General features: G+C 37.4%; 3 protein-coding genes across 3 annotated transcripts; 2 read left to right on the top strand and 1 right to left on the bottom strand.

The window, feature by feature from the left end:
* Positions 1 to 7291: 7291 nt before the first annotated feature.
* Positions 7292 to 9830, top strand: LOC149640014 (uncharacterized). Its single transcript, XM_089850859.1, has 3 exons — positions 7292 to 7992; positions 8240 to 8372; positions 9546 to 9830. The coding sequence occupies exons 1-3, from the start codon at positions 7514 to 7516 to the stop codon at positions 9828 to 9830; spliced, it is 897 nt and encodes a 298-aa protein (XP_089706985.1). The 5' UTR covers positions 7292 to 7513.
* Positions 9831 to 11459: 1629 nt separating this feature from the next.
* On the bottom strand, positions 11460 to 12113 carry LOC149640013 (THAP domain-containing protein 1 A-like). The gene is made up of 2 exons (XM_089850791.1): positions 11604 to 12113; positions 11460 to 11542 (listed from the first exon to the last, which is right to left on the bottom strand). Exons 1-2 carry the CDS (start codon positions 11809 to 11811, stop codon positions 11493 to 11495), a joined length of 258 nt encoding a protein of 85 aa, XP_089706917.1. The 5' UTR covers positions 11812 to 12113; the 3' UTR covers positions 11460 to 11492.
* A 2235-nt stretch (positions 12114 to 14348) lies between these two features.
* Positions 14349 to 16106, top strand: LOC149640012 (uncharacterized). The gene is made up of 5 exons (XM_089850858.1): positions 14349 to 14368; positions 14454 to 15189; positions 15272 to 15844; positions 15890 to 15952; positions 15996 to 16106. Exons 1-5 carry the CDS (start codon positions 14349 to 14351, stop codon positions 16104 to 16106), a joined length of 1503 nt encoding a protein of 500 aa, XP_089706984.1.
* The last annotated feature ends 5211 nt before the right edge of the window (positions 16107 to 21317 follow it).

Genomic DNA, 21317 nt, shown 5'->3' with positions numbered 1-21317 from the left:
AATATAAAGGATCTAAAATTATAGCCGTGACATGTGCCAAAACGGCAACCCCACCTCGTCTTTGGGTGTCTGAGGTTAGACTCGCTTCGCGATCTTGCCGGAAAATCAAGTATCGGTGAAAGGTGTATAAGCTTTTTGCCGGGGTAAGCCAAGTTTCTTGAAGAGTTATGATATGGGGATTCTCTTGATGGATAAGCGCCGTGAGGTCCCCAAAATTGGTCAACGCGCTTCTTATGTTCCATTGGATAAGGTTTAAATTATCTTACATCTTGTCCATTGCGAAGAAAGAGCTTAAGGCCAGATTTTAACTGATCAAGGAAGAGAGGGTCAACTTCCTGTCGTTTGAGCGGAGTGGATTGGAGCCTGTTAGCAACAAGGGTGACGAGTGAAACAATATCCAAGCCGTTACTAACGTTCTGAATAAACGTCAAAAAGGACCTTGATAAGTGTGTCAGCTGGTTGAGGGGGAAACGGGGGTTTGAAGGGTTGGGCTGTAGAATGAGGCTGTTTGAGCAATGACGTTATTCGCAAAGGAGAGGCAGGCTTGCCCTGGGTTACCGTTGCATAGGTTTTTTGTTGTAGTGTGGCTCGGAATTGTTTTGCAGCGACAAATTTTGGGATATTTTCTTTCTGTTGGATCCTCAGAATTTGTTTTTCCTGTAGCCGTCTTGGGCAAGTGTGGGTTGTTACGGTGTGTGCACTTTTGCAATTGGGGCACGTCGGTTGAGCATCGCAGTCTTTGTTGTCGTCGTGTTCAGCCCCAAAACGACTTCAGCGAAAGGCGGCTCTACAATACTTTGAAGGATGGCCCTAGCGTTTGCAGTTCTTACATTGCATAGGACGTCTCTCATAAGGCGTAACTTTGTAATTGCGATAATGGAAGCGCACCTCCGTCGGTACATCCTCCGTAGAGAAGGACAGGAAGAACATTCTGCTTTCTTGACCAAGTCTGGTTACTGTATTAATCGCGTATCCCGCGAGATGAAGGTCTTCTTTGATTTGATCGTCTGTGAATCTGCCTTGAACATTGGTCAGATTTATTAAAAGTAAATGCGGGTTGTACCTCAAAGAAAGGGTGGGGTTGGGTTGTCCATAAATGCCTCTATGACAAGAACATGTTAGTTCGAATTGTTACTTGATAAATGTAACTTATATGATTTAGATAATAATATATTAAAAACTTTCATATTATTTTTCTTATTCAGATGGGACAAAAACTATAAAACAAATGACGATAAATACTTTTTCCATAATTTTACCCAGGAAAAAAAATTACAAACATTTTCAAGCAATTATATGCTCTCTTTTGGTAAAAATATACGTGAAGTTTTCCTGAATTGTAAAAAAATTTACCAATTTTGTTAAACTAAACATTTTAAGTTTTAGATGCAAAATTTTCCAATTAACCTTCAAGTTTAAAAATATCAAAAGAATTTCCGTCACAAATAATTGATGCGTACAATACGTACAAAGAAATTAACCCCATAATGAAGAAAAATCTATGTGTCACCAGTGACATGAAAGTTTTACTAACAGGGGCTAACAATTTGGAGGATCCTCCACCCGAAGCTTTAGGTGAATGTCTGTATACAAAACTTATCTCATTACCCACATACTAGAGGCAATTTGAGAATCGTGAAGGGGGCATGACTAGTCTAATTTAGTTCAGTTTCTTTTTGAGATTTTCTAATGCCATTTTATTATACCTATTTTATTAATTATATTTTTTCTAGACTAGTCATACTCTCTTTGAAAGGCAAAAAGGACACTTATCACCAAATTTTAATGTCTAACTGCATAGTAAAATTGTAGTTTTGTCCCGCGTTACTGCCAAAAACTTGTGGGTGCTTGTAGGTTTTTGTGGGTGCTTGTAGGTACTTGTGGGTACTTGTGGTTGCTTGTAGGTACTTGTGGGTACTTGTGGGTGCTTGTAGGTACTTGTGGGTGCTTGTAGGTACTTGTGGGTACTTGTAGGTACTTGTGGGTGCTTGTAGGTACTTGTGGGTGCTTGTAGGTACTTGTGGGTGCTTGTAGGTACTTGTGGGTGCTTGTAGGTACTCGTGGGTGCTTGTAGGTACTTGTGGGTGCTTGTAGGTACTTGTGGGTGCTTGTAGGTACTTGTGGGTGCTTGTAGGTACTTGTGGGTGCTTGTAGGTACTTGTGGGTGCTTGTAGGTACTTGTGGGTGCTTGTAGTTACTTGTGGGTGCTTGTAGGTACTTGTGGGTACTTGAAGGTACTTTTGGGTGCTTGTAGGTTCTTGTGGGTGCTTGTAGGTACTTGTGGGTGCTTGTAGGTACTTTTGGGTACTTGTGGGTGCTTGTAGGTACTTTTGGGTACTTGTGGGTGCTTGTAGGTACTTGTGGGTACTTGTGTGTGCTTGTAGGTACTTGTAGGTACTTGTGTGTGCTTGTAGGTACTTGTAGGTACTTGTGGGTGCTTGTATGTACTTGTAGGTACTTGTGGGTACTTGTGGGTACTTGTGGGTGCTTGTAGGTACTTGTGGGTACTTGTGTGTGCTTGTAGGTACTTTTGGGTGCTTGTAGGTACTTGTGGGTGCTTGTAGGTACTTGTGGGTGCTTGTAGGTACTTGTGGGTACTTGTGTGTGCTTGTAAGTGCTTGTAGGTACTTGTGGGTGCTTGTAGGTACTTTTGGGTGCTTGTAGGTACTTGTGGGTGCTTGTAGGTACTTGTGGGTGCTTGTAGGTACTTGTGGGTACTTGTGTGTGCTTGTAGGTACTTGTGGGTGCTTGCAGGTACTTGTGGGTGCTTGTAGGTACTTGTGGGTGCTTGCAGGTACTTGTGGGTGCTTGTAGGTGCTTGTAGGTACTTGTGGGTACTTGTAAGTGCTTTTAGCTACTTGTGGGTGCTTGTAGGTACTTGTAAGTGCTTTAAGCTACTTGTGGGTGCTTGTAGGTACTTGCGGGTGCTTGTAGGTACTTGCGGGTGCTTGTAGGTACTTGCGGGTACTTGTAGATACTTGTGGGTGATTTTAGGTACTTGTGGGTGCTTGTAGGTACTTGTGGGTGCTTTTAGGTACTTGTGCGCGCTTGTGGGTGCTTGTAGGTACTTTTGGGTGCTTGAAGGTACTTGTGGGTACTTGTGGGTGTTTGTAGGTACTTGTTGGTACTTGCCCCGGGTGCCTCTGGGTGCTTGCCCCGGGTGCTTGTAGGTACTTGCCCAGGGTGCTTGTAGGTACTTGCCCCGGGTGCTTGTAGGTACTTGCCCCGGGTGCTTGTAGGTACTTGCTCCGGGTGCTTGTAGGTATTTGCTCCGGGTGCTTGTAGGTACTTGCTCCGGGTGCTTGTAGGTACTTGCTCCGGGTGCTTGTAGGTACTTGCTCCGGGTGCTTTTAGGTACATGCTCCTGGTGCTTGTAGGTACTTGCCCCGGGTACTTGTAGGTGCTTGTAGTTGCTTGTGGGTGCTTGTAGGTGCTTTCCCCGGGTGCTTGTAGGTACTTTTTCTTCTACATAGGATTAACATTACACTAAATTTTGGAAGCTCGTAACTCTGGTTATATTTGAGATACGGGGATATCCTTTGATAATGTAATAGTCCTATATGCCCCTTCCCTCCTTCGTTAACATTTGTTCCATAGGATACTCCATATACGGGAAAAACCTGGAAAACTCAGGGAAGTATATAGGGAAAAGCCTGGAAAACTCAGGGAAGTATATAGGGAAAAGCCTGGAAATCTCAGGGAAATTTTTTTCCAAAGGTTTATGAACCTTGTTATGGAACATATCTTATAAACTTATGGTTTTAGTTATATAAAGTTTTACCAAGAAGCGATATCTAGTTTACTAGGGAGAAGGTATAAGATGCCCAAGTATTCGCGCGCCATACTCCCAGACCCACTTTCAAAATACAAGGGGGGACGTAAAAGGAGGCCGGGCTATTTTGCCTCTCCTCAGTCGGAAAATACGTAGTTTTCGTCATTCGCGTCGCGTTTACGTGAGTTTTCTGGTCCGTGACCAAATAAGGATTTTTTAAACCGGACATTAGGCCAGCAACTTTCCTGACTTGGAATAAATAAACTGGTCCGTGACCATTGACCAGAGCACGTCGTCTGCTAAACTAAAGAAGTGGATAATTAAAATATTATAATTTTAATGTGTGGAGTCTGGTTACCCTTGAACTTTCTTAGTAGTCTCGTGGACCACTGACCCCCCCCCCTCCGATTTAATTTTTGAACTGACCAGGCAATTTTTAAACTGGTCATTTGCCCTGTGTAACCGCCTTATTTCCCACGCTGGCGCGAGTTGCTTTGCGTTGTCGAGTGCGTGATGGAGTCGGCTATGCCTGGAGTCCCAACATTGAAGGAGAGAAGAATGGAGTGGTAACCCCTATACCTATAGCGTTGCCTGTGTACCCCCACCAACGGCACCATAGTCCTCCCAGCATCCTCAGCGGTTTGGTACGGTCGTACTGGACGAAATTGTAAAGTGCGCTCCCTCTATCTTCAAAATAGAAGCTAGTTCTCATACAAATAAAATGGCGCTACGCGGCAGCACTTAGCAATCGCCTACCGAAGGGTAGGGGCGTGCACGAGGTACATTGGGAGAGATACGGTGCCGCAGGTCGCCCATCATCATTTCAAATCCATCAAAACTCCATTATTCCTGTCCCAACCGCCGAGACTTCCAACGACTAGCATAGCCCACTCGATCACGCTCTCTTTTCCCCGGCTACATATTTTGAAGATGGCACTTTTTAGACGTATTAACAATCTTTGTGAACTTTTAGGGTAGCCCTGACTATTTTTTGTTTAAGGTTTTAAGCTTAATATCAAACAGACGCTAGTTTATGCTACAAAAAAGTTTGAAATGGACAATCTCGGATCGTCTTTATGAAGTTTTAAGGATATCCGAATTTCATATTGGGCTTATGAAAATTTTGAGCTAAATGTTAAACGGACATAAATCAGCATTTTTAAAAATTTTGTAAAATTGTCCCTTTTTCTGGAATTTTTAGGGGGGGCAACTCGCGTTTCAATAAATGATTGAAAAAAATGTATTAAGTTAATTACAATAAGAATACAAACTTTTATTGACTTAGTGCAGATTTTGAAAATGTAAAACAGTTTCTTGACATTCTTAATTAAAATGAAGACTGAAGGAACAGATATTAATCAAAAATGTCTTGATTAGAATCAAGACCTAAAACTTATCGATAAGACTGAGGTTATCACTTGTCTGAAGGATCAGATATTAGTTGTTCTTTTTAATTGAAACTTAAATGCATGCTTAAGAAAAAACAACGTTCCATTACCGTTTTCCGTTCAAATAAATTATTTTACTGATAATCAATTTCAAAAATTTACTTATCTCGGCTTTTCGACCACAATTCCATTCCCCGAAAACATTTTATCATTACATTGATTACTTTTTGGAGATAACGTGTCAAAATAGCCTATAAAACAATAAAAAAACTTTAAAAGCGGTCTGTTTAGCCATGACAACAACCTTTTAAAAGTTACAAAGACTATAAAACCCTTTTGAGACTAACAGGACCTGAGCAAACTGTAGCTTAACCTGCTACTAGTACGACCAGGGAGAATTGATGTAAACTGGAGTTGAAATTTCATCATGTGCGACCTGCGGCCATGAAACTCTCCCATAGTCCCAGTGTGTGTAGAACATAATTTTTTCGCTGTTATCTGCCAAAATCAATCTTTCTAGGTAGTGCCGCCTCCTCACTTGAATTTTTCATGATATATTAAGGTTTGAACGAACAAAATTCTATATTACTATTTTCACTACCATGTCCCTCTGCTAACTTGAAGCAAACTTTCCTCTCTTTTTGCTGCTCATTACCGGTGCCATTCCCTTAACTTTCTGTTCGTTATAACTACTATCATGAGTTTATTTATTTCAAACCAAAATATAAAAAATGGACTCTTTTTCCTTTTGTGCTACTTAGAATTTACAAATGTATATAACGTTGTGCCGTGACATATCAAATAGTCTCTAACCATTGTTAGAAACTACACTGAGAGAAATTTATGTTATTTTTACAGAGAAAAATTACAGTAGCTATAATTTTATCTAATTTACAGCATGTTCTGTAATTTTAAAATACAGATACAGTAGTTTTTTTGAACCGCTGAAAGGCTCTGTAACTTTAACATTAAATTTAGGGATTTTACAGTTTCAACTGTAAATTTTACAGGATCAATTTAAAAAATGCAATACAAACATTTGTTTTCTAAAATATCTTGTTTAATGTACTTCAAAAATACAGAATATTTTTTTAATTGAAAATTGCACTGGCTCTGTATTTTCCACGCAAAAGACCTAAAATTATGGAACTGTCTGAAAAGTTTACAGTAAATTTTTCAAAAGTCGAAAACTAACCGTTTCTGCTTCCAATCCTAAGAAACACAGAATTTTAACTTTTTCTTCAAAAATTTATATATTTAGGAAAGTATCCATCGACTATAAGCTTCCTGGGCAGTAACTAGTCCTTCGTTTATTCAAATGGTTCCGTCCATTTTTCGTTTAATTTTTTGCAACCCTGTTAAGGGAGTGTGACTAAAGAGATGGTGTGCAAAATGCTCCCAAGAGCCTGTCATGCAAGTTACGTGACTTTATTTTGTTACAATTTAGGAATTCTGATGGAAATAGAAAGGGACGTTTCCAAAAACAATACACCAGATTTTAGCCAGAAAGGATACTGAAATGAAATATATTTCCTATTTGCTTTTGTGATGATAAATGTAACCAAATTGTCACATCAGTCTTAAATGGTTTTTCTTCCCGTAACTTACACAGGGTTGCCACAGTACCTGGAAAACCTGGAAAAGTCAGGGAATTTGAAAAAGGGTGTAAAAAGTCAAGGAAAAGTCATTGAATTTGAAAATTGTCGGAAAAGTCAGGGAATTTCCGTTGCATACCGACTTGAGAAAATCTATAGTCACGACAAACTAGGCGCACCAGCTTAAATACGGGACAATGATAAACATAATCCCGGATTCTAAGCAGGCAGCCAGTTATAAGTTGGCCATGTAGTCTAGTAGATATTATTCCCGCGCGAGCAGCGTGATCGAGTAGGCTATTACTTTCTCAGCAAAACTAAGCGAAGAGTCGTCTGCTCTTCAGGCTATGGATCCAAGGGACCGGGACTTAAAACTGTATGTCTGATGGTAAGAAATATACAATACAAATTTGAGTTTACATGAATATTATTAATGTAGTTAACAAAAGCGCATCTCAGTTTCATAATCTGTAAAAAATGCCGAACAAACTGACTAGATTTAATTTGGATTGGATAAATGAAGAACTTCACGAAGAATGGGCTTTGTGGCTGAAGCCTGTAAATAATGATATATTTTCTACATACTGTAAGGTTTGCAATAGAAAATTTTCCCTAAGTAACATGGGCGTCCAAGCAATAAAAAGTCATCAGACAGCCATAGGAAAAAAGTTAATCAAGGAATTGCTTGTAAGGAACAAACCAAAATAGACTCTTTACTAAAAAAGAAAGAACTTGCATGCGTCGGTGAAGATACAAAAATGAAACCAGAATCTTCGTCCAATGTATTCGCAAGCTCCTGCCCTTCCACTTCTACTGGCGAAGTCTGTGATAACTCAAAGAAAGAGACTGAAAATCAAATAACGTCCAAGAAAAGCTCAATTAGCAATTTTCTACTGAAGGAAGAGGTTATTAAAGCTGAAGCTTTGTGGACAATGCGACTTGTTATGACTCAAGCATCATATAATTCTGTAAACCATGACTCCGAAATTTTCAAAAATATGTTCCCTGATAGCCAAATTGCTGAGAAATTTAGCTTAGGACGAACAAAAGCTAGTTATATCGTTACTTTTGGATTGGCACCTTATTTTGACAATGTTTTGCGCCAGAATTTGGCAACTTGTTCCCTTTATGTTGTTTGTTTTGACGAAGCTCTAAATAAAGTAAGCCAAAGAGGCCAGATGGATATACACGTGCGGTTCTGGAGTGGAGTTGGTCAAACTTCAACACGGTATTTGAAGTACAACTTTGAAAAAGCTTCTTGCAATTGACTTTTCAGAAAAATCAGAAAACCTGCTTCCGTATAGAGATGTGGATGTAGGTTTTGGTGCTGCAAAATATTTTGGAGAGAAAGACCTCAGTGAACGTATGAAAGTCGAATTCAAAATGGAATGTAGCAAATTTTTATCCGCGACTGTCTCAAAAATATTGGAAAGATCACCATTAAAATATAGCCTTACGCGAGGTATATCTGCGTTTGACCCAAGAGTCGTCATTGAAAAACCGGATATCGCCAAAGATCGTGTAAAATTAGCTTTGAAGATTCTTCACGAAAGCAACCGAATTGACGAAAGTGTTGCTGAAAGATCGAAACAGCAATTCGTTTCTTTTGTTAGACTGGTAAAAACGAAGCACAAAGAAATTTTTAATAAGTATAAGGAGAAGCATTTTGCCCTTGATCAATTGTATCGTGATATATTTGACGGTGAAGATGACTTTAAAGATCTTTGGCAAGTTATAACAAGACGGCCCAAGGGCTCGTAATAGTAGCCATATCGTACGAGTGAATAGCCCCTCTATACCCTACCCTAATGAGTGGATAACCCCTCTATACCTTACCCTAATGAGTGAATAGCGCTATCTTTTTCAATGCTTAAATGATTTACCGTGCATAAAATCAGAATGAATAGCCCCTTGATTCCCTACTCTAAACAGTGATTAAATTATAACCGTATAAATTTACTTATGCTGTAATTCTAATATTCCGGCGAATCGAAGAACAGATAGTTTTTAGTGATAATCCCCTCGATGAGTTTACAACATAGACTTATACCGATGCACACTTATCGCATCTTATAAATTTCTAACAAGGACTTATGCCCAGAAACGTTTGAAAGAGAAAGTTTAGTTATAGTGATTACGCATTTTAGTGATTATCCCCTCGAATTACCTTTAGCAATGCTAAAATGATCAAACGCATAACGCTCATTTAACACTATGTTTGCTCTATCTAAACCCACATTTGAATTAACCGCCAAAACGTTCCAGTCAAACATAACATTGATGACGATAGCTACCGAACGAGAACGAAACACATGAGGAGCGCGGTAGAAAAATCGTTATCTATTTAATTAGCACATACATAAAAAGAAAATAAATATAAAAACCCCAAACATACAAATTCATAAGTATCCGACCCCACAGATAAAAATTCAAAAGTTTTCGACCCCACAGATTAAGAGGTACCCCACCCCATATCACCCCGACATTTTAGAGATAAAAATAAATAATAAAAAACTCGGAGTTTCTATCAAGTCTCTGTGGTTTAGTGGTTAGAACGTTTGTCTACTACGCCAGCGACTCGGGTTCGATTCCCGGGTCTGACCTGAAAATATTTTAATTATAATTAAATCTCTAACCGAGCCCAGTAACCCCTATGGGTGGGTTGTGGTAATATAAAGTTCCTTTTAAGCTAAAATCTGACGATAACGAAGCGACAACCCCGGCCACTACTACTACTACTACTACGACGGCTCGGGTCAAACTAAGAGCCTATCGTATACTACGATATGGCTAAAAATTGTTTTAATTTTATCACATGGAAATGCCTCTGTTGAGGGCGGATTTTCAATCAACAAAAGTTTACTTGTTGAGAATTTACATGAAAACTCAATTATCGCTCTGCGACAAGTCTACGATGGAGTTAAAAATCTTGGAGGAATTAAAAATGTTACAGTGGATGCAAGTTTAATAAGGTCCATTCGTGGATCCAGAATTCGATACCAGCATGAATTAGAAGAAAAGAAAAAAAAAGAGGAAAACGCAGTTAAGTCGAAGATACTAGAAAAAGACATCTAAAGACGTTGAAGGAGCTTCGAGCAAAGAAATCTAAGTTAAGTCAAACCCACATACTAGAAAACGAAGAGGTGGACAAAGAAATTCTAAAATTGGAGAAGACCTTGAGTCATCTTTTGCCATGAACATGTTCAATCCTATATTATTCTAGTCTTAAAGACAAGTGATTTTTTTAAACTGTTTCAGATAGTTCCTAATAAAGTTTTAAGTATTAAATAGTAGTTTCAATTAAAAACTGTGATAAATTTAGCATAATTGTACAAAGCAGATGATAAATAAGGAATTTTTAAAGGTTCCATTCTGACTTTTCAGCTAGTGTAAATTTCAAAATTGGTCAGGGAAATTGGCTTTGGATGGTCAGGGAAAACCTGGAAAAGTCAGGGAATTTTGAAATGAAAAATCTGTGGCAACCCTGTTACAATAGAAGAAAGGGACCATTCATATATTTTCATCAAAATCTTTCACAAAGTATATTCACTCAAAGCAAATTTAGAATCAACCCACTTTTCTAAACTAAATTACAATTCAGATCCTCAATTGAAATAAATCACTACCAGTTTTACACAGGTTGAACCTAAAACCATATTTCTTTGGAATTTCGGTAACATCTTAAATTAGAATTATGATAGTTTGAGAATTAATGCATATATAGTCTTGGCTATAATCTCACGAACTTTTGTTGGTTTCAAATTAGCGTTTTTCTACTATTATTTTTTATTTCGATTTTGACAAAGTTAAGCTTATTTATAAGTATTTCTCCTCAAAAATTGTTAACATTTGTTTCTGAGTCATTTTTGTTTCAAGGTGAAACTTGATAATAAAAACAGGTATCCCAACAGTAAGTTATTTTTGTATCCCATTCATTTTATAATTTGTTGAAGCCCATAGTGTAAATTCTTTGTATCTCCTAATGAAAAAGAGAGAGCTGATCTGCTGACATCATAAGCGAAAATATTTTTATTTATACTTCACATTGATTAAAAATGCCCCATCCCCCTCTGAAACTGTTATCGGTTTTGAAAATTTCGCTCCATTCTCGGGATTTGGAGCCTCGTAAACGAGGTGTTGGTCTTCGAGAGAAATTTTTGTGAAACGAAATGGAATCATAAACACTAAATAGGACTAGAATTACACTGATGACGCTATGTGTAATTTAATAAGGAACTGTACGGATCCAAACTCGCCGTCTAACGAGATATTTGACGTTCCTTTTGTGTTGCTAGAAACTTGTGAGAACAGTCTAAATCACAGATAAAGATACTTTTGAAATAATAAAGACTAAATTACATTCACGAGTGATTAGTAACTCAGCAACGACTATCAAAGTGAGATAGATGGGATGAATTTTCCCTTGCCCATAGACTAGTGATATCAATAGAACACGAGTCATTCTAATTTTGATTTAAACATAACATGATTGTCCGTCATCCCCACCGGGTATGTCTTCTGTTCCATTCCTTATGCCTATTGTCCATGATAGGACCGGTTAGAAAGAAAACATTCTTTTCTCATTCGTGGGGGTGAATAATAGGAAGTAATCCTTTAGCATCGGCCATTTCTCGTCCACTGTTGGCTACCATTAAGATTTCAATGGCGGACCTCTCGGAAAAACTATTCAGTCACTCACGTGACCCAAATTCTAAGAAGAGGAAACTCTAGATACTTCTAGGATGGAATTGCCAAAGGTCTTAGGCGCGCTGGGTATTTGAACTGATCTGTTAAGGAATAGTAGAATTAAAACTACTACAATTTTTATTACTCCAGCAAGTGTCTTACCTCTATATTCTTGCGGAATTGTTTTATAATCGTCTTTTTTAAAGTGAGAAGAGCAAACAACCATGGTATTACTAGGTTTCTTTCCCATTTTTAAGGTAACTTCCCAAGCCTTGGCTAATTTCGGTAGTTTTGAAGGAAAACGATGAAACCGCATACCTTTCATGGTGCCATTGTTTTTACACCCGTAAACACAGCAATATGTAACCATTTTTGTAATTTAAAACACAAGTAAAAGAGTGTTTACTTAATTATAAATTAGTTAATGTCTGACTTTACTTTCACTCCCTGAGATTTGCGCCTAATAGTCTACCAAGTCGTCTGCTCTGTTTCCTCGATTTTCCCCTCTTTCCACTCCTCCCCTATACTCCCTTTGGTTTCCTTAAGATCGCGCCATATTGGACAAACCGAAGCGCCCCCTTTTAATTCTTTCGAAAAAGCCAACAAAGAAATAAAATTTTGCACAGTTTTTGCAGTCAGTAGCACTGTAGCCTGTAGAGTGTAGACTTGGGCGCGGCGTGTCAGGCGACAGACGTGTTGCATTCACGAAATTGTAGCGTTCGCAACTGGAGAGGAAAATTAAGTTTGCCTATGTGAATATTCTGGTAAGTAATTTAACGCTGTCCATACAGTCATTTTATATATATATATATACATTTCATAATCGTTTTATGTTGTTTAGTTGGAGTATATTCTACAAAAAGCTCGTGAATTGAAATTGGTAGATGATAACAAGTCTAAGGTGAGTTTAAAATGTTGTTAAACGCATTAACTGAAATCATACGTAATATTAGCTATGCAGTTCAGTAATACCATAGAACAAAAAGACCAAACAAACGATTGTAGTCATAAAATTCAGTTGGTTTTCTTTTTAATAGTATAGCAGAAGTAAATATTTACTTCTGAGTTTAGTCAAAGTTAATACTTCAGATTCACATCATTTATTGATAACTCTTATTTCACTTTAAATTACGTTGTTCAAATAAAAAGAAATGACGCCATTATGAACCGCCTTCTCTTCTCAACCGTTTTCGCGCCAAAATGTAGGGCGGGGCACGAAACAGTCCTGCTAGTCTCTCTCTTTATGCGAACGTATCATATACAGGGTGTTTCTGGCAAGTCTAGCACAAATTATGGGGGCAATATAGAGTTAATAGAGCTATCTCAGCTGTGACGTCAGTGCCTAGGTAAAACGTCATAGGCTTAGCTTTGGCAGTGGGCGGCCATGTTTGGTACCTCTTTGGTTATACAATTTTATCGACTTGAAACCGCATTTATTTTGAGCCAATGAGGAGGCCGGGATGGACAAGGACCTAGATTTTGTGGCAATGACGCCGTGGGTTTTTGGGGTTTTTGGTGGTCTTGTCTTTTCATCCATCCCAGAACTCCTCCGTGACCTTTGCGTTTTCTCTTGAGCATTGAAAGGCTTTGGAGGGGCTTTTGGGTAAATTTTTCTTGTCCCAAAAGCTTCCCTTTACAAAGAAGGTCAAAGCCCTTCATGCTTTACAATTATAATGTTTCTTAAGGTTTAATACATTTGAATTTTGTGGTTTTAATACCATTACATTTTGAATAGTTAACAATTTTATATTTTATGTTTAAATAGTGTTTAGATTTTACATTTTTTATTCTAGTTTATTCTTACAGTTTTATTAATTAATTACATATTTTTACACATTTTGAATTTTACGCTAAATAATTCTACACCCTGTGCCAGAGAAACGAAGGGAAAGGGCCGCGTTGAGAGAGAACTAGCTGCCTCATATATAAATGATGGGGGGAAGGGAGAGAGGGGGCGTTTACCAAGCAAATTCCAAGGGGGCTGCCATTGCGTCTTAGTAGTTTTTGAAACCGCCATCTAGCGTCGAAGTAAAGCGTAAAATTCGGTATTTTGTCTCTTTATACGTCGGTGCTTAAAGCCATCTAGCGTTCAAAAGCAGGAAGTTCAAAACCATCTTCTGAAATCCTTTGGCGCGGTGAATCCGGTGATTTGAACATATTTTTTAATTCTCATTGGTAATTAGTGTGTTTTGAAAAATAAAAGTGGCAAGTTGGGGTAGAACATGTTCCGTTCTTGGCTGTTAAAGTAGTGATAGGGATTTAAGGGAGTGGACATCGCGCGTTTGCAAACTTCATTCGGGGCCTGACAAAGGGTTAACTCTGTGTCATAAAGATTGTTGTTGTCCTCGGCCATTTTTAAAATACGGAATAAAATCAAAGTACAGAATTCGCTCACTAGATGGCGCTTATCAAAAACTACTAACATTTAAGAAGTGGGAGGTAACCTCGTACATCGCGTATAGAAGCGAAGGGAAAAGTGGAAAACGTTGCATACATAAGTGAGGGGGAGAAATGGTGAGGAGAGATGTAAGATGGGTAGGTTAAATTTCGCGGCCTTTTTGAGTGAAGGATATAACATGATAAATTTCGTGCACTTTGTGCTGGATGGTTAGGTTAGGTTAGGTTTCGTTAAATTGAGGGGACTGTGTTACTGGCGCATTCGTAAATGAATAAGTATTGCTTTGAGGGGTGTGATTGTAAAATTTTTAAATTTAGACAGACTTGTAAGGACTGTTTTCCTTCTTTTATTTATAATTTAGATTGCTTTTATGATACGTTACATTACGGCAAAATCAAAATGTACTTTAAATGCACCGTAAGGGACTGTGAGGGTTTTTCAACAAACGAACTGGGTTTATATGTTAGTCACATCTCACTAAACAAACGTGAACCGAATGTAAAATTTTCATGTGTCGTTCCCAACTGCGGTATGACGTACTCCTGTTTTGACTCCTTGAAAAGTCACACACAGCGTATTCATAGAAATAAAAGCGTTTGTATTAAATCACATAGACGCGTTGAAGTCCAAGAACAGTCACGTGGGAATTATACTTGCAACTTTGCGACTTGCCAAGCCATATTTTTTCACCCAAGACTTCTTATATCACATTTGATCAAAGAACATTTGAAGAAAGGTGACACACTTTTGTGTCCATTTAATCATTGCGACAAACAATATAATATACTCAGCTCTTTTACCTGCCATTTGAGTCGATACCACAAAAAGGATATTTCTAACATTCGACCAGAGCTCGTCACAGGAAATATAATTAGCAACGAGTTTGAAACTTCGGATATAAATCTTAATGACCAGACTGATATGTTGCAAGAAGAATGGGAGGGAGAAAATCTGTTAGAATTAGAAACTCAAGACAACCTGCCATTGAGCGAAGCAAGTGATGAAAATTCTGAAGATTATAACCTGTACATGAAATATCTTGGGCTATTTTATCTGAAACTTCAAGCGAAAAAATTTGTTCCAAGTTCAACTATTCAATTTATAGCACAGGAAATGCATGAATTAAAAACTGTAGAGAACACTTTCATTGCTCAAAATGTTTCTCGCATTCTAAAATCTTCAGGGGTGGATGATGAAACTATTAGTAACATCATGGCAAAACTACCAACCTCTAGCCTCGTGCAGCAGTGCAACCAAGAATTTTCATCCATTCACCGTCGTCATAATTATTATAAAGCTAAAATGAATTACGTGGACCCAATTCCGGTTTTCTTGGGCTATTCGGAAGGTGTTAAAATGTTTTACCATTATGTCCCCATTAAGGAGTCCCTTTCCGCACTAATCAAATAATGCTGTCCAAAAAATTATTCAGTTTCCAAAGCCGACTTATAGAACTGGTGAAAATCAAGTTCTTAGAGATATAAGTGATGGAAAGATCTTCAAAAAATCTTGTTCAGAAAATGGTGAAAAATCCATTCAGCTTCTTATTTTTCAAGACGCTTTTGAAACTGTTAATCCACTTGGATCAGCAAAATGCCAACACAAAATTGTGGGTGTATACTACACCCTTGTTAACATTCCCCCAGAATTTCGTTCGTCGGTTGATCACATTCAGCTTATTTCGCTCAATAACGACAAAAACATAAATACTTTTGGGATTAGAAAATGTTACCAAAAACTGGTGAGCGATTTGAAAAAATTAGAAGACGAGGGACTCCATCTTAAGCAAGGACAAAAGTTGAAATTAAATCTTGTTAGCCTTCTTGGGGACAATCTTGGTAATAACGAGATCGGTGGTTTTCAAAAGAGTTTTGCAAATGGAAATTTTTGTCGCTTTTGCTTAGTATCGGCTGAAAACCTAAACGAATTCATGTCATTTGAAAAAAGAACCAAACGTTTATACGATGAAGATCTTGAAGTACTTAATCGTAATTCGTCTTTGAATGTGAGCCGCGGTATTAAATTTAATTCCCCTTTCAATGACTTGAAGAATTTTCATGTATGCGAACCAGGACTAGCGCCGTGTTTAGCGCATGATCTTTTCGAAGGCGTGGTTTCCTATGATCTTTACTTATTTATATCATATTGGGTTAAAGAAAAATGGTTTTCTTGGTGTTATTTTAACTGGCTTCTGCGCAGGTTTCCTTATCAAGGAAAAGATGCTGGCAATAAGCCAAGTCCTGCAAAACCAAACTGTAAAAAACTGAATGGGGATGCTTCACAAATCTGGTGTTTATTAAGGCTCTTGTCTCTAATATTAATAGGCAAAGTTCAAGACTATAAAAATCCTGTTTGGGGGCTTTACCTGCAACTAAAGCAAGTTTTAGAAATTGTAACTGCTCCAGCAATTTCGAAAAATCAAGTTGCCGAGTTAATGATCCTCCTTCAAGATTACAAAGCGGATTTATTAGCTTTATTTCCGGATTACAAACTAAAACCCAAACACCACATATTTTTTGAGCATTATCCAGAACTTATATTACATTTCGGCCCGCTAATTCGTTTATGGACTTTAAGATTTGAGAGCAAACATGATGTTTACAAGAAATACGCTAAAAACACAAAAAACTTCATTAACATTACCAAAACACTGAGCGAGAAACATCAACTGCAACAAGCATATCTAAGCTCAGGTTCGCCATTTCCACCCGATATTCAAGTTTTACATTCCAAGTATTTTGATTTGAAAATGTTTGATAATGATGTGCAAAGAGAAATTCGGAGACTTAAGATAAACACAAATGCAGCAACTTCTATGAAAAAATTTGACTATAAGGGAACTACGTACGAAGAAGGTCTTTGTTTATGTGTGGACGCTAATGAAGACAGTGTTAACTTCGGTTTAATTGAATCGATGCTGTTCGAAACGAATTTATACAGCATAGTTTCCATGTATAGCTCTAAATACCTTCCTAATTTGCACTCATTCGAATTGGTAAAAATGAACAAGTCTAAGATAATATTAGTGTCAACTTTATCTGATTATTATCCTCTTCCATTGTACAAAATTGACGGGAAAGATATAATTACGTTAAAACACTCAGTGTATCACCATTAGACTCGTATATCGTATAGCCATTAATAATACTCCGTTTATATTTGAAAGTATATTTAAGTCGATGCTATTTTGCGTAGCATGAATTAATTCATATCTTCACACGAGTAAAGAACACCTTAAGAACAATTGGTTGCTGTATCTGTCCATAAAAGGTTGAGCCCCTAAAAATCGAGATTCAAGGGAATTAATGCCAACCAATTTATGACAGTGCGGTTACCATTGCAAAAGCAGAAGGGTCTTTTCTCATGTACATACATGGAAAAATTCATGCAAATAGTTATGTTGCAAGTATACGCACACGCCATAGATTAACTAATTTCTTTCAGATGGCTGAATTTGAAGCAGCTCAAACTATGGAAGGATCTATAACTTCTCAACCCTTTACTCAGTTGGTTCACGATCTGACAGCGATCAACCCTGTGACATCTGAAAACAATAGCTATGTTGGCCTTAAATCTTTGGTTATAGGTGCGTTGCCATCAGCACCTTCAAACCTAGTTGATCAGATTGTTAATCATTTAATCGAGCTCGGAGTTGAAAACTTGAATGACATGGAACTAGTAGATGAGAATATGTTAAAATGTTCGTTTTTAAAACCAGTCCAAGCTAGAAAAATTTGTACTTATGCCAAAAAACAGCTGGAAGAATGTTTGACAAAAGGTATAAGGCTCGTTTCCTTTGCTAGTACACAAACCAAATTTTGAGAAATGGCATACAAACGTTTATGATTTTATTTATCCAAAGCTTCGTCATTATCCATGGATAAAGCAATGCCACTCATTGACGTAGATTCGTTTGACTTATCTATGCACTCGAGGGAAACTCCCTCTGGAAACTCTGAAAAGGCTTCTCAAATTACCCCGGTAAGAATACTAGAAATTGGTTGTTTTCAAGTCGAAACTGTTGTATTTTCGTGGAAATATAGACCAATACGAATATTACCTATGGGAAGAAACAAACTTCCAGGGGCACGCCTACATACTGGATAATTTCCCTGTCGCCACAAGGCAACACTAGAGGCAGCCCAAGCTCACTGCGTCTGAGAGGCTAGCCAACTCGGTCATGCCTCTAGCGGTGTCTCCTGACATGATTGAAATTATCCACTATAGAGGCGTGCCCCTGGAAGTTTGTTTCCCTGCATGTAATGTTCATTCATTGGTCTATTAAAGGATTGTTTTACTAGGCCTACTATATTTAGAGTGTATCTGATAAGCCGGTCATAGAATAAAGGGGATGTTCTTTGGGCGATTTTTAGTCGAAAATGTTCTATGACATTTTGCCGTTCGGGTTTGATTGTTCTCAAGTAAAGATTGGATTATTTTACTTATGACCCCTTAAATTTAATTAACATTTCTTAGTAAAATTTAAGAGGTCATCCGTAAAATATTTCATTCTTCACTCGAAAACAGTGGCCCGGATGGTAAAATGTCATAGAAAAGTTTGGACTCGAAATCGCCCAAAGAACATGCCCATTAATTTAAAAAGTATCCAAATCTGAATTTAAAATGGTCACGAAACCACTTTTACGGTTTAAACCGATTTAAAGATTTTAAAATATTTGCTTCTCGTATCTACAGAGAGTAAAAAAGGTGTTATTATTTCCACGTAGGAGACATGGGTACAGAAGTACAAAATCTCGACAAATATATTCAACAAACAAACGCAAGAAAAACTGGGAAGAAATACAAAACTGGATGCCAAAACCCGAAGGCGACTAGTTCGTGCATTAGTCGATGATACCTTAAAAAAATGCAGCAGGCCAAGTAGGGGTGACATGCGCGTAGTTGCTGAACTATTCACCAAAAAGTTTCCAAATGCAGTCAAAGACGAAATAGATGGTGAAGTTATTGGGTCTGGCTATCAAAGCCTAGTTGTGCAACTTTATGGAAGGCTAGATCACCTGTCGCGCAGAACGGAAGGAGCGATGCCGCCAGTGAAGAGGTCTTCAAAATGCTCTCCTAAATTATCTAAAAGTCCACGCCTTGAAACTGTGGAAATTAACGAAATAGACTTGAAACGGCAAGTTTATGAGGAAGAAGAGCTTAGAAAACTCTGGATGGAAGCTGATCCAAATATGGCTGAAGTTGATCTTAAGCTAAAGATGTGTTTTAAACTTCAAAGGAAACAAATTAGCGAGGGGATCGTAACTTCGGATTTTAAAGAAAAATGGCCTTTCCTCTTTGAGCTACGTGGTTTGGCAATCCACCTTGAGATGTTAACAATGAAAAACATTCCTGAACTATTTATTAACTTTTTCGAGAAAAAAAGCAATCTCCTTTGCCAGTATTTCTCGAGAAGCAAAATGGCCTCGACTCAAGCAATTTTGGCTGAAATAAAATCGGGGGGCAAAATTCAAGATAGTAGCCCTGTAAAACAGGCTTTGGTTGCAGGGGTGGTGTCCTTGGTATTGAACCACTTTGGTGAAAAATTCGATGCTATTTTTCCAGTTGTCGAGGTAAGGTGAATCAGAATTGAGATAAAAGTTCTCGGAGTTAATCATATAAAACAACAAAATTTGCAGCCTGGTACTCCTCAGAGCGAGGTAATTAAGAAGATTCCATTACATCCCTGTCTGGTCATATTTGGTAAGATATAGTTGACAAGACTATGTCGTTCGATTTAGCAAAACATAACGATATTTTATCGAAATAGGTGATAATATGGCTAGTGCTTCTACCTTCTGGGTGACGGTAGATAACATTATAGTGAATGACCACTTCGGAGGACAAGAAATCATTGGCGCATTAGCCATGTTCTTTGCTATGTACTATATGTTCAATGTTGAATACCCTGAAGAATGTGTGGCTACTCTGGAATTCTTTCAAAGGTATAAATAAATTAATAAAGGAATCTGTGTAGATTCACATAAATATAATTTAATCATTTCAGGGGCATTGCCAGGTTCAATCCTAAGAAAGGCAAAGAAATAAATTCAAAAGTTTTACACTTGCTAAATAAGTTCTTCGAATTTGATTGGATGGAATAGGTGCCTATGGACAGTGGCTTTTTCTTGTATCTGAGCATATTTAACAATGTACTTTAAATGCGAGATCAAAAGGGTCACGAAAACGGATGAAAAATTTACTAGTCTCTAAAGGACTGTTTATTATTTTTATTTTATAATTTTTAGTCATGAAATTTAAAATAAGAACTGTTGTGAATGGGATTTTGGCGGGATAATCACTTAATTTCTTTGGTTGTTGTCTTGGAGCGTGAATTTTTCTTTACTTCTTTTTATTGGGTTCCACAAATGAATATTAATTGTTTAGATACATTTCGTGGATTTTGAAATTAAATAAGTTGTTTTGATGCAAATAAAATGCTATTTTAAAAAACACACACCCTCACCTAGCCATAGATGAAAAGTGTTGCATGCTCGACTATAATTCATCAGCAAATAAGTACTAAGTAGCTACTAATACATGTATATTAAGCGGGTTTTTTATGATTTGCATAGAAAACAGAACTTGCATATAAAATGCTTGTGTTTTCCATGAAATTTGGTGGTTTATTGCCAAATAGTACCTAAATAGCACTTCAAACCGTTCATAATTAAATTAAATTTAAAAAAGTTTAATCTACTCAACACAGTGTAAAAAATAGGACTTCAGGAAAATTTAATTCCTGTGAAATTTTTAGAAATAGTCCTTTGTGAATTACAACGAAACTTTATTTGCGCAATCCACAAATATTATGTTGTGAAAAGTAGAAAAAAAACGTTCTAGAGAAACTTCCATTTTTCATAGAGCTTTCTGCGAAAACTGATGAAATTATGTCCAAATTACATACAGCTTCCTGCGAAAACTGTTGAAATTATCTTGTCCAAACTACATTGGACTTTCTGCGGAAACTATAGAAACTAATAGGTCCAAATTACATAGAACTTCCTGCGAAAACTGTTGAAATTATTATGTTCAAACTACATTGGGCTTGCTGCGGAAACTGTAGAAATTATTATGTCCGAATTACCCAAGTTTCCCTTCAAAACTGGCAGAAATTTAACTGTAAAATATGCTGCGCGGTTTGCATAGAAATTACATACATTATCATGTATAAATTACCTAACTGTTTTTGCGATATCTACAAACCTTTTCCAGTGACATTTACGTAAACGTTACTTCAAAAATTACGTAAACTGTCCTGGATATAACACTAAACCATGGGAAATTTGCAGGATAACTTTCTGTACTTTTTACAAAACCTACCATCAGTAAAATATACAGAAATAATTCTGGAATTGAAAATACCATAATTTTTCTGGAAAAATTACTGAATACTTCTGGCATCCAATGCTTCCAGTAATTTTCTGTAAATTTGACAGTGCATTTTTCTCTCAGTGTAGAGAGAGAAATTGGGCAGT

Source organism: Phalangium opilio, unplaced genomic scaffold (genome assembly GCF_054372755.1).
Source record: "Phalangium opilio isolate 3A_F unplaced genomic scaffold, DU_Popi_V2 ptg000094l_1, whole genome shotgun sequence".
In the NCBI taxonomy this organism is placed as follows: domain Eukaryota; kingdom Metazoa; phylum Arthropoda; class Arachnida; order Opiliones; family Phalangiidae; genus Phalangium; species Phalangium opilio.
This window is presented reverse-complemented; position numbering and strand designations above follow the sequence as displayed.

Bases quoted from the DNA above. Each gene is read 5' to 3' on its own strand.
- LOC149640013 (XM_089850791.1), bottom strand. From the start codon at position 11,811: ATGGTTACATATTGCTGTGTTTACGGGTGTAAAAACAATGGCACCATG. The intron at 11,543-11,603 runs GTAAGACACTTG...ATTCCTTAACAG, and splicing joins AATTCCGCAAGAATATAGAG to ATCAGTTCAAATACCCAGCG.
- LOC149640014 (XM_089850859.1), top strand. From the start codon at position 7,514: ATGAAACCAGAATCTTCGTCCAATGTATTCGCAAGCTCCTGCCCTTCC. The intron at 7,993-8,239 runs GTACAACTTTGA...GTTTGACCCAAG, and splicing joins ACTTCAACACGGTATTTGAA to AGTCGTCATTGAAAAACCGG. The intron at 8,373-9,545 runs GTAAAAACGAAG...ACTACGATATGG, and splicing joins TCGTTTCTTTTGTTAGACTG to CTAAAAATTGTTTTAATTTT.
- LOC149640012 (XM_089850858.1), top strand. From the start codon at position 14,349: ATGTGTCGTTCCCAACTGCG. The intron at 15,845-15,889 runs GTGAGCCGCGGT...AATGACTTGAAG, and splicing joins ATCGTAATTCGTCTTTGAAT to AATTTTCATGTATGCGAACC. The intron at 15,953-15,995 runs GTTTCCTATGAT...ATTGGGTTAAAG, and splicing joins ATGATCTTTTCGAAGGCGTG to AAAAATGGTTTTCTTGGTGT.